We start from the raw sequence: 13,441 nt of genomic DNA on the forward strand, positions 1-13,441 counted from the left end.
TTTGCTCATCAATAGAGCTGCTCAGAAAAAAAAGAAGAAGTTGTGGGTGGGGGGAAACCAAGCATCCAAAATTGGACATTTTTTCATTTTTGTTTCACTTTGGATTTTTTCATTGAAAAAAATGTAGAACCATTTCCATGAAAAAATTCAAGTGAAAAACCCTTTTTGACATTTTCCACAGAAATAAAAGTAGCTTTTTATTTACCAGCTCAATTCTATTCTGTTCTGGCCTGATTCTTATACTGCCCTCATCACTGCACTCTGTGAGCACCTTCCAACAGCGCATTGAGCAACGTGGCTCACATCTGCCGTGCATGGGTTCTCAGCCTCTCCCCAGGGTGGGACTGGTGTGTGCAATGGAGTGGTTTTGTTTTCGTTTTCAAATGGTCACGCTGCGCCACGTTTATCATTCATGGAGAAGGAACGTCAAAGACGAGCACTTTGTGCTTGAGGAGATTTGTGATGCTTCCCAGTTCCTGTGGGGGTTAATTCCACAGACTCAGATCAGCCCCAGAGGAAGCTCTGTTCTCCTGCGCTGATTTCTTAGAGTCTCTCACACCCCTTATTGGCATTAGCAGCTATGTTATGAGGCACAGGAGGTGCATTAGGAAACAGACCGCACCATTTGCTGCTGTAGTGGTACAGATCCATCCTGCCCTGCACTCCCCCGGAGTGTGCTTTACATTGCTTAACAAACGCAGAGTAACTTTTAAAAAACACAGCCAAATTAACAACACAGTACAATTACCCAAGACAAGACAACATATACAGGGAGAAGGCCGTACAGGGAAATAAAAGGACATACTGTGGCCATGAAGGTCAGCAGTGGCCATAATGAAACCACCTTTGTAAAGTGTTCGAGGCTGATGGAAAGTGACGGATAGGCAGCATTCTGTGTGGCAGGGGGTGAATTCTGCATGCTAGTGCCTATCCTAGCTAAGGCAAAACCACCTGACAGCCTACAGTGAGACGGTGGGATCCCTCCAAAGCAGGTGTTGTCAGGAACAGAGCATAATTAGCAAGAGGAAACGGAGCCAAAGAGAGCAGTTACATTGGCATGGAACAGAATGGTACTTTCAGGCTTGTAAGGGGGTATTTCAGAGTTGCAGTATAGTAATATACTGACTGGGGAATATTTTCAAGAATAAAAGCACTGAGGCTCGGTTTGCTACATATGATTCACAGGGCCATTATTTGGTTGGTCACTAGGACTTTATAAAAATGTTCACAGACCCTGAAAACGTTGTAAATTTTAGCATCAATTATTATTTGGCTGAAAATGCCCACCATAAGTAAATCATGTTATTCAGTGTTCTCCTTTTTAAAAAGCTTAATTAAGCCAATCAAGCAACAGAAACAATGCAAATAGCAGATTGTCAATGCAAGCAATGCCTGAGGCTGAAAATTATCTGCCCAACCTCTCTTGCAAACCTTTCTGAATATCAAGTACATTGGAAGGAAATGACAATCAGCTGACGAGCAAATCACTAACTAGAATCAAAGGGTTTGCATTCAGCAACAAACATGATTCAGAGTGACCAACTCTACCACAGACTAGCAATTGATGACACCTACTTGGTTCTTTTCAGAAAACGGACACTTCTGCTTTCTGTGGGCAAAATTGTGCAACCCCCTGTGTGCCTTTTAGACAAGCAATCTAGAATCCAGCAGAGGTTCCTCAAGAAAGAGGCACTAAACTTGTTCTGCATCTGATAGTGTGATCGCTATCTGGGGCTCTTAGTAACACGGAGCTCACCTTTTTGGGGCCAGGCTTGCCACATTTGGCATCACCAGCCTTCACTAGTCTGAACCATTTTAATGTCCATTCATTGAAATCTACCCCTCTGGTCCCAGCTGGTCACTTCTCCTAGTTCATCTGTCTGTGCCTTTTGGGAGCTATACTTGAGGTTTCTTTCTGAGTGGAATAAGTGGCAAGAAACTTTCCTGAAGCATGGAGCATTTACCAGAGAGCACAAGGCCTCTTCGCAGAGCTGGGTATGTAGAATTCACTTTCCTCTGCATCTCACTCTCCCCGCCTTTGTGCCTATGATATTGACGTTTTATCTGTGGAAAATCCAAGGAACAATTGTTCCAGAATTGCTTTTTTCAATCGTCTCCCCAAAGAATAATGGTGGGTGCTCTGGTTTGGTTTGAGTCATGGGAAGACAGGATACTGGGCTAGGTTGACCTTGGGTCTGAGCCAGTCTGGCAATGTCTGTTTCCAGTCGTGGTCAGCACCAGATGCTTCAGGGGAAGGTGTAAGAATCCCACAATGGGACACTAGGTCTCATCCTGATTTCTAATGGTTAGCGATTGACTTAAAACCTCAAGCATGAAGGTTTAATATCCCTTCTCAAATGTTTATCATCATTAACTATTATAACTCAAAATAGTCGTAGTATGCATAGAAATGTCCAATCATTCTTTTTAGGAATCTTTTAAAATTCTTAGTCTTAATAGCTTCCTGTGGCAAGGAGTTCATGTTGTGTGAAACAGTATTTCCTTTTATCAGTTTGCAATTTCCCCCCTTTTAATTTCATTGAATGTCCCCTTGTTCTTGTATTATGAGACAGAGAGAACAGAAGCTCCCAGTCCGCCTTCTCTATACCATGGTCAAATATCTACTACTGGTGGAGATTAATCTATTTATATTAATCATAATAACTGTAGAGTTGATATTATTATAGCTATTATTATTTGTATTATCGTATTGCCTAGGTCCCACAGTGCAAGGTACTGCACATATTCAGAACAAAAAGACAGGTTTCAGAGTAACAGCCGTGTTAGTCTGTATTCGCAAAAAGAAAAGGAGTACTTGTGGTACCTTAGAGACTAACCAATTTATTTGAGCATAAGCTTTGATGAGCTAAAGCTCACTTCATCGGATGCATACTGTGGAAAATACAGAAGATGTTCTTATACATACAAACCATGAAAAAATGGGTGTTTACCACTACAAAAGGTTTTCTCTCCCACCACCCCACTCTCCTGCTGGTAATAGCTTATCTAAAGTGATCACTCTCCTTACAATGTGTATGATAATCAAGGTGGGCCATTTCCAGCACAAATCCAGGTTTTCTCCTCCCCCACCCCCCCACAAACCCACTCTCCTGTTGGTAATAGCTTATCTAAAGTGATCACTCTCCTTACAATGTGTATGATAATCAAGGTGGGCCATTTCCAGCACAAATCCAGGGTTTAACAAGAACGTCTGAGGAATGGAGGGGGGATAGGAAAAATCAAGGGGAAATAGGTTACCTTGCATAATGACTTAGCCACTCCCAGTCTCTGTTCAAGCCTAAGTTAATTGTATCCAATTTGCAAATGAATTCCAATTCAACAGTCTCTTGCTGGAGTCAGGTTTTGAAGTTTTTCTGTTGTAATATCGCAACTTTCATGTCTGTAATCGCGTGACCAGAGAGATTGAAGTGTTCTCCGACTGGTTTATGAATGTTATAATTCTTGACATCCGATTTGTGTCCATTTATTCTTTTATGTAGAGACTGTCCAGTTTGACCAATGTACATGGCAGAGGGGCATTGCTGGCACATGATGGCATATATCATATTGGTAGATGTGCAGGTGAACGAGCCTCTGATAGTGTGGCTGATGTTATTTGGCCCTGTGATGGTGTCCCCTGAATAGATATGTGGGCACAGTTGGTCTCTTGGTTTTTGGTACTGTTTCTCTCCCTCTATGTGTGAAACTTTCACGCTGCTAATTGTCTTAGTACATTCTAAGACAGAGTCTGTTCTCAAAGCAATTCACAGACAGAGAGACTCAAAGCAATACTCTAACAACGGAAACAGCACCCAGAGACTACCCGCCCTTTTGTTGTATTAACAATTGTGATTAAAATAGAGATAGAGGATGTATGCGGATGGATGCTTGGTGTGGATAATAACTGAATGATCAGGGAGGTGCCAGCCTAAGAATCCAGTGTCCATCGGATGAAGAAGGCGTCAAGTGGAAATAACCAGAGGACCCCCGGAGGGCAGACTGGAATCCACCCAACAGCCTCAAGAATGGGAGAACCGAAGAACAAGATAACATCTAGCAGCACGGAGCTGTCAGGAAGGTGCTATTTGCTGATTGATTCAGCAACAGCATGATGAAGCAATTCCCATAGACTGGCATAGGAAGAAATTCCTATAAAAATAGACTTTAAAAAGTGAAAACTTTGGGGTCTGATTCTGCAAATCAACTTCCAGGAGCATCAGATGAGCATCTGACAAGGCCCTGCTCCCTCCTCATGTCCAGGCCACCTGGCCAGTGGCTTGGCATGAGCAACTCTAAGGCTGGTAACTATGATAACAACCTTGCAGAACCTGTGTGTGTGTTTGTATGAATGAATGTGTGAATATATATGAGATTGAATGGAATGTTATAGCTGTAACTAACTGCTTACTATGATTCTTTCTGTATTCACAATAAATGTGGTATTTTGCCTTTTTCCCTTTAATAAGATCCTGCTGGTTTTTAATGTATTGGTATAACGCTTCAGGATAGGTTGTAGATCCTTAATAATGCGTAGGAGGGGTTTTAGTTGGGGGCTGAAGGTGATGGCTAGTGGCGTTCTGTTATTTTCTTTGTTAGGCCTGTCCTGTAGTAGGTGACTTCTGGGAACTCTTCCTGGCTCTATCAATCTGTTTCTTCACTTCTGCAGGTGGGTACTGTAGTTGTAAGAATGCTTGATAGAGATCTTGTAGGTGTTTGTCTCTGTTTGAGGGGTTGGAGCAAATGCGGTTGTATCGCAGAGCTTGGCTGTAGACAATGGATCGTGTGGTGTGGTCAGGGTGAAAGCTGGAGGCATGTAGGTAGGAATAGTGGTCAGTAGGTTTCCGGTATAGGGTGGTGTTTATGTGACCATCGTTTATTAGCACTGTAGTGTCCAGAAAGTGGATCTCTTGTGTGGAATGGACCAGGCTGAGGTTGATGGTGGGATGGAAATTGTTGAAATCATGATGGAATTCCTCAAGGGCTTCTTTTCCATGTGTCCAGATGATGAAGATGTCATCAATATAGTGCAAGTAGAGTAGGGGCGTTAGGGGACGAGAGCTGAGGAAGCGTTGTTCTAAGTCAGCCATAAAAATGTTGGCATACTGTGGGGCCATGCGGGTACCCATAGCAGTGCCGCTGATTTGAAGGTATACATTGTCCCCAAATGTAAAATAGTTATGGGTAAGGACAAAGTCACAAAGTTCAGCCACCAGGTTAGCCGTGACATTATCGGGGATAGTGTTCTTGATGGCTTGTAGTCCATCTTTGTGTGGAATGTTGGTGTAGAGGGCTTCTACATCCATAGTGGCCAGGACGGTGTTATCAGGAAGATCACCGATGGATTGTAGTTTCCTCAGGAAGTCCGTGGTGTTTTGAAGGTAGCTGGGAGTGCTGGTAGCGTAGGGCCTGAGGAGGGAGTCTACATAGCCAGACAATCCTGCTGTCAGGGTGCCAATGCCTGAGATGATGGGGCGCCCAGGATTTCCAGGTTTATGGATCTTGGGTAGTAGATAGAATATTCCAGGTCGGGGTTCCAGGGGTGTGTCTGTGCGGATTTGATCTTGTGCTCTTTCAGGGAGTTTCTTGAGCAAATGCTGGAGTTTCTTTTGGTAACTCTCAGTGGGATCAGTGGGTAATGGCTTCTAGAAAGTGGTGTTGGAGAGCTGCCGAGCAGCCTCTTGTTCATATTCCGACCTATTCATGATGACAACAGCACCTCCTTTGTCAGCCTTTTTGATTATGATATCAGAGTTGTTTCTGAGGCAGTGGATGGCATTGTGTTCTTCACGGCTGAGGTTGTGGGGCAAATGATGCTGCTTTTCCACAATTTCAGCCCGTGCACGTCGGTGGAAGCACTCTATGTAGAAGTCCAGTCTGCTGTCTCGACCTTCAGGAGGAGTCCACCTAGAGTCCTTCTTTTTGTAGTGTTGGTAGGGAGGTCTCTGTGGATTAGTATGTTGTTCAGAGGTGCGTTGGAAATATTCCTTGAGTCGGAGACGTCGAAAATAAGATTCTAGGTCACCACAGAACTGTATCATGTTCGTGGTGACCAAACGCCACTAGCCGTCACCTTCAGCCCCCAACTAAAACCCCTCCAATGCATTATTAAGGATCTACAACCTATCCTGAAGGATGACCCAACACTCTCACAAATCTTGGGAAACAGGCCAGTCCTTGCCTACAGACAGCCCCCCAACCTGAAGCGAATACTCACCAGCAACCACATACCACACAACAGAACCACTAACCCAGGAACCTATCCTTGCAACAAAGCCCGTTGCCAACTGTGCCCACATATCTATTCAGGGGACACCATCACAGGGCTGAATAACATCAGCCACACTATCAGAGGCTCGTTCACCTGCACATCTACCAATATGATATATGCCATCATGTGCCAGCAATGCCCCTCTGCCATGTACATTGGTCAAACTGAACAGTCTCTACGTAAAAGAATAAATGGACACAAATCAGATGTCAAGAATTATAACATTCATAAACCAGTCGGAGAACACTTCAATCTCTCTGGTCACGCGATTACAGACATGAAAGTTGCGATATTACAACAGAAAAACTTCAAAACCAGACTCCAGCAAGAGACTGTTGAATTGGAATTCATTTGCAAATTGGATACAATTAACTTAGGCTTGAATAGAGACTGGGAGTGGCTAAGTCATTATGCCAAGTAACCTATTTCTCCTTGTTTTTTCCTACCCCCTCCTACCTGCCGCCCCCGCCCCCCCCGTTCCTCAGACGTTCTTGTTAAACCCTGGATTTGTGCTGGAAATGGCCCAACTTGATTATCATACACATTGTAAGGAGAGTGATCGCTTTAGATAAGCTATTACCAGCAGGAGAGTGGGGTGGAGGGAGAGAAAATCTTTTGTAGTGGTAAACACCCATTTTTTCATGGTTTGTATGTATAAGAACATCTTCTGTATTTTCCACAGTATGCATCCGATGAAGTGAGCTGTAACTCACGAAAGCTTATGCTCAAATAAATTGGTTAGTCTCTAAGGTGCCACAAGTACTCCTTTTCTTTTTTCAGAACAAAAAGATTATCCATGCCACAAGAGCTGAATGTTATTCAACATTACATTTGAGGATGAGCAACTGACCTTCAATTATTAATTTAGAACTTTCAAGAAATACCTAGAAATTGCCTGTTCTTCATTATTTGAAGGAAATTCTACCCAGTCCCACATATGTAGTTCAGCAAAGCCAGTACAGAGGAACAGAAGTGAGAGACAAGATGTGTTCAGGAAAGGAAGCACATAAAAAAGACCTGTTAGTGCATCACCCCTGAAAGAAGCCACCTGCTAGTAGCCACCCCAACAGAGATCATCCTTATATATTATAATGCCCATGAAAAATAACGAAAAGACATTACACTAGTCGGACAGTCCTTTCTTCATGTCCCATTTCTATTAGTAACTTTATGGTATATTAGAAGCAGCTTTCACAGCTCGGTGGAGGTCACTCTGCTTCATCTGACAGTCACTGTTTTGGCATAAACTTTTGGCTCATATCAATTCATTTCTATATTGACTCTGCTCAACACAGCATTGCTTTTTCTTGGTATAGGTTAAGAGTCCAGATCTATTGCCAGGAAAATCTGTTTCCAAAGATACAAGAAGTCGTGTTAGATGCATGGTCTGCCTACTCGAAGCCGGTGCCTTCAAGCTGCAGTGAGCTCCTGACTTTGTTTCTTCAGTGCTGCTGCATTGCCTTGCTGACAGGTGGCCTCCTCTACAACTGGATGTTCTCCTCACTAGAGTATCCATTTCACCTCTCCTTTGCAACTGCAGTTTCCTTCAGTCTGCTACTTCTACTGATCCTCTTCTTGGTGCATCCTATCCGCTGCATGTTCACCATAATCATACCTACGTTGGGCACTAAACAAGGCCGGAGGCTGCTCTTGTCCACCTGCTTCATGATCGTGGCAGTTAATATCTTACCAAACATCATGGACAACATTAAAACCATACTGCAGGTTATTAAATGCATTTGCAAGGATTCCTCAGACAGCCTTTTGAACTCAACAACCCTGCTGGGAAAAGCTTCCATGCAGTTTGGTCACCAGATCAAAGAAGTCACTGACAAAATGGCAGATAACTCTCTGAAGCCCAGGAATGGACATTTTCAGTATGCTGTGAATCACAGTAGTTCCTTGGTGAGGGACCAAGTGCTAATTGCTAGTCAGAAGATCAAGGATGATTTCTCTGCTGTCGAATTGCTGGTCAAACAGGCATTGCTGGTAGCCAACAGGGTGGCTGCTGGCTTCTTCCTGTTCTATCTCCTTTTTGAGTCCGCTTGGTATTTGAAAAGCTATCTCACCAACCTCCAATTTGACAATATTTACATCACCAAAAAGCTGGAGGACTTGGCTGTGGACAAGAAAGCAGCCCATCTGCTGACATGCTCACCCAAAAAACTGATCAGATCCACAGGCTTGAAGCTGTCCCGGGAGGAAAAGATGGTGTGCCTGGTGCGCATGATGCTCCTCACTTTGGTCCTGATGCTGACAGCGGTGATCATAGCAACGGACTACATCGCCTTCCACTTGGCAGATACAGCAATGAATGAGGTGGCTCAGTTTCCCAGGGTGCCCATAACGCTCAACATTAAATATGATGTAAGTAGCAGAGTCCCTAGCCTGGCCCTTTAAATAAAGGAATGCCCAGCTTTTCTCACCAGCCAAAGCTACATTTGTCTGAGCTGTTCTATTGCCAGCTGCACAGATAGAATGGATGCAGGACAGGGACATATGTACTCTCACAGCCTGCCTCCAGCACATATAGTTATAGGGTGAGGAGACAGCAACTGTGAAAAAACGGGACAGGGGGTGGGGGGTAATAGGCACCTATATAAGAAAAAGTCCCCCAAAATGGGACTGTCCCTTTAAAAATGGGACATCTGGTCACCATATATAGTTATATAAGGCAACATTATGATCAGGGCCGTCCTTAGGCATAGGCAGCATAGCGGCTGCGAAGGGCACCCGAAAATTTGGGGCACCCCTGGGTCTTAGTGTCCACCCTTCCACCTCTTCCTATCCCTGTTCTGACCCTTCCTGCAGGCTCCCACAGCTGGCTGCTGCAGCCTGGTGACTCTTACTCTGGAGGGGATCTAGTAACTTAAAAGTGGAAAAGCCTTCCAGCCTGCCAGACCTATTAGCACTACACTGAAACTGTTAAAGAGCCATTCAAGTGGTAATGAAGCCATTTAACAGGCATTTGCCAACCCCCAGGTATATACTGTCAGTTTCTGAATTTACTGACAAAAACAGTTGTGCATTACTGTCATATTTACTCAGAACATGTTAGTCTACAGGACCTTAATTGAAAATTTGCTTTAAATATATTTCACTAGTGTGTTGCTGAAGGTGATAAAATCACATCTCTAAAAAATCCTTGCATAGATTTTTAGATGCACAGTCTTGAGTATTGATCTTTAGCCTTAAATGCTTGGATCTTCAGACATATAGTTTTTTAAATAAATCATTCAAAGGACCACCCTTATCTAAAATACACATTTTAATTTTAATAACTGTAGTACAAAAAACTTGCTTCCAAAATCTTCCTGTCCTTTCTGTCCATCCCTTTCTCCCTTCGCACCCCTGTTGAAGAGAGCCCTTAAAGAGACAACATCCTTTCCTGCCAGATAGCTGGACAAACGAGTTTCCCTTTCTTTACTTCTGACTATTTGATGAACGAGTTTTAAGAGAACCCTATAGCAAAATCAGTACCTTAGTAAGATATAACATCCTTTGTTATGCCTAAAATCTTTGGAAACATATTTTTTGAAGTTGGTGAAGTTTCATGAACATGTCTATTGTTATGGAGATCACACAAAGTAATCTTAGTGTTCCCTGTTTCTAAAAGCGGCGAACATTGTTATGAACACACTAAATCGCTGTGACTGATTAATTTAAAATAATGTCTTTGTTTCAGTGAGTTAAATATGTAGTAATCTGGAATGATTACTTTATGAAGGCTTAAGAGTACATTTAAAATATAAAATCAGCTCAGGAATTCTGATTAAAAAAATGTAAAACAGAGAAGAGCTGCATCATGTATTCCATAACATTTAATGTTGTAGTCAGCAGGGCAGCTGACTTGCCCTTACTACAAAGTTTTTGCAAATAAATCTCTGACAAACTTCAGGGCATATCAAAAAACCCATGCCTGACATTTTTTATTCCCAAGCTTAGTGCTTTTAATTAGGTACCTTCTGCATGTCCAGTCTTCACCTTCTGGCATGCAGTGGAAAACATGCTCCATTTTCTTTAGAAAGAAATTGCAGAAGAGTGTTTTTTTCAAATGTCATTTGCTTTGTTTGAGTTCAGGGATTTGGCTGGTAGGGGGTGATCAGGGAGGGGGAGGGAAGAGAGGAGGGAGAGAGGAGGGAGAGGGCGGGGCCTGGGCAGAGTGGGGGCGGGACGTGGAGCAGAGCAGGGGTGGAGTATGGGCGGGGCCACAGGCAGAAGAGGTGGGCTGGGGAGCTAGCCTCCCCAAGTGGTAGCTTCACCCATTGCCCATGACAGCAGGTAAGAGCGGGTCGGTTCCCGCACACCCAGTGAGCACTGCAGTGTCCTTAGGCAGGGGCCGTATTCACAGAGCCGAATGCACCAGCGCCGTGCATTCTGCATGAGGGAGAGGGTATGGGGGTTTCTGCGGGGAACTGTGAATCTCTGCTGCCATGAGATGGGCCGGGCATCTCGGTATCCTTTGCTGCCTCCCCCCTCTCCCCTGGGCTGTGAGCCTGGGCTGCTGTCGGCTGGCCGTAGGGGCACCAGTTTAATAATACTGTGTAGGGTCCCACAAAGCCTAAGGTTGGCCGTGATTGTGATCTCTCCTGTGCCCTCAACTCCCACTAGTATCAGTGGCAGCTGAAGACAGCCAACAACCTGAAAGAGCAGGGTTTCTAGTACAACCACTCCCGCTGTAGAGATCACTGCTGAATCACATGTGGTGCATTAACAAATAAAGGACAAAACTAGCCCAGCGTTTGTGTTTAACCCCATAGGACAAGTGAGGAAGTCACTGATCAAGCAGCTGATGTGGAGATGAAAACTTTCACTTTGAAAGCATATGTTCTTGTAGGGATTGCCCTTAAGGGTCTTTTCGGGGATTCTGGGGTAGTACAGGGGGAGGGGTGAAGCAAAATCCAAGAGAATCAGTCATGCGGTGTCAGTCATTCAGGGCAGGAGCATCTCTTGCCCTCATGCCAGTACAGGAGAGTCAGGCAAACACTTTGCACCTCTTTACTCTCCTCTGTGCAAGTAGGATGACCAAATAGCAAGACAGAGCCTGATAATATCGGGACGTCCGGTCCCCCTATGTGCAAGGCTACCTGTATTGTGAGTCATAGAGCAGGGAAGGAGGGAAAGCAGTCTCTGTGGGGTCAGTAACCCCACTCCTGTGCAGATGGGCAAGGAATGGGTGAGTGGGAGGCATGGAATGGGCACACCTTTGGTCCCTGTCCCACCAAATGCTCTGGGGGCCAGTGTGTATAGAACAGTAGCAAGGAGGGGACCAGGGAGCAAACTGTGATTCCGACTGTAAGATACAATCTAGCCCTTAGAAAGCATCATGGATACTCTGCAGTGAAATGAGGTGCTGGAATGCCACCCTGTGTCCTCTACATCCTGCCTCTAGTCTGGGACAAGTGGGCTCTCGGTGACGGGAAGAAAGAACAGTTTATTAGAAAGAGGAATGGGGCCCTTCCCACCTCTTCCCTGAGTTGTGATTGCACTGACTGAATCATAGCTCCAGAGACCCACTCGTATGACAGCGGGGAAAGTTTTACCAGGAGACATTTACATGATAATAATTATGGGGATCTACCACTTAGGAATATGGGAGTCACCAAAGCAGAGCAGATCAATGGTTCATGTAGTCCAGTGCTCTGTCTCAGAGACTGGCTAGCATTGGATTCATAGGAATTGTGATTTATTATTTATACAATGCCCAGAGTTTGTTAGACACTTTTACAATCACACAGGCCAAGAGCATGACCCCTAGCTCTCAGCAGCAGTCTCACTGGAACTGCTCCCCACTCTGAGTAAGGGATTCACAAACTGGGATAGACAGAACAGCCCTCAATGTACAGAGACACCAGAAAATCAAGGAGGAGGGTCGGGGGATGGGATGCAAAACCAGATTTGGTTTTAATCAGTTCTGTTTTCAGTTTTAAAATGTATTTTTCCTTTTTCTTTATTAACCCTTTCCTGTTCTGTGTTTAAATTCATGCCCAGTTGCTTTTTAATGGTCAGTCAGGACACAGGCAAACAAACCCTTTTGGGCCCTCTCCAGTTTCAATATATTTTTTATTCCTCTACCTATTTTCATTTTTTCTTGTTTTTTAGCTTTCCTGTTTTAATTATTCCCCCCCCCCCTTTCCTTTTTTGGGATGCTCCAGTCGCCGGTGTAATCCTCCCATCACACACTTAACTGGGCAAGTCTACATTTCTTCCCTAGCCACCACTGGCAAGCAATTTATAGCCAGAAACCTGTGGACTGAGAAACTAGTTAACCTTCATGCTAGAGGGTGTAACTGCACATGCCATTCTTTGCTATAAGAGTTTAATGTTTTTATGACTCTTATCACCTCAAACAGTTTACTGCTATTATAATTATTGTGGCAGCAGCTAAGACCTCAGGCAGGATCCTACTGCATTGTGCTAAACAGCGTACGCCCATGTAAGCATATTATCTAGTCACAGCCTGAAACCTACTTGCATTTTTAGCTCCCAATCTTACCAAACGTGTACAAAATTTAATTGTGATTCTTACATTGCCGAGTTGCTATTTTTGTACTTGCCAGAGTGTGGTTGGGTTTTTTCCATCTTCCCGTTGAATCTATTATTTTGTTTGTTTCAGGCTAAAATAAACATTCTGCCCTTTATCTGGAAAATTTTCAATGGAGTCACTTCTGGAGAACAATCCATTGTGAACTTCGAAAGAACTTACCAGCAGAATCTGACCTTCATCTCTGCCGATTGCACAATAAAACGGCCAAGCCCCCCCAACAACTTTGTGGCCCTTGCTGTCGGAATGCTCTATTGCATCATCTATGCCATGATCTTTCTGGAAACGTACGCACAACGTTTGTGCCGAAAAATCTCTGCCTCCTTCTTTGAAAGACAAGAAGAGCAGAGAGTCCAGCACCTTTACAGAGAGCTATTAAGGAAACACAAGAAGAAGGAGCAGCAACTGAAGCAGGGGATTTGTAAATCTCTGGCATGCTAGCATTCCTGGGATGCTATGACAGGAGATGACAAGGACGCTTTAGGCGCTATGCCATGACAATCTTTTTTTGGATAGTTCAGCCTGGGTTTTGTCTTCAAAGTCAGGGGTAGGGAATATATGGAATATGGGCACAAAACTACAAACATCCCAAAATCTGAGGGTTTTGTATTTTGCTTTAGTGTTGCAAA

At 44.1% G+C, this 13,441-nt stretch overlaps 1 protein-coding gene across 1 annotated transcript; it reads left to right on the forward strand.

Moving 5' to 3' along the window:
* Window positions 1–1,951: 1,951 nt before the first annotated feature.
* On the forward strand, window positions 1,952–13,237 carry OCSTAMP (osteoclast stimulatory transmembrane protein). Its single transcript, XM_048820572.2, is given in 4 exon segments — window positions 1,952–1,995; window positions 7,585–8,635; window positions 12,885–13,196; window positions 13,199–13,237. Coding segments are annotated over 4 exon segments (1,446 nt in total).
* Window positions 13,238–13,441: the final 204 nt, after the last annotated feature.

The sequence above is a fragment of the Caretta caretta genome, chromosome 13 (genome assembly GCF_965140235.1).
Source record: "Caretta caretta isolate rCarCar2 chromosome 13, rCarCar1.hap1, whole genome shotgun sequence".
Lineage (NCBI taxonomy): Eukaryota > Metazoa > Chordata > Testudines > Cheloniidae > Caretta > Caretta caretta.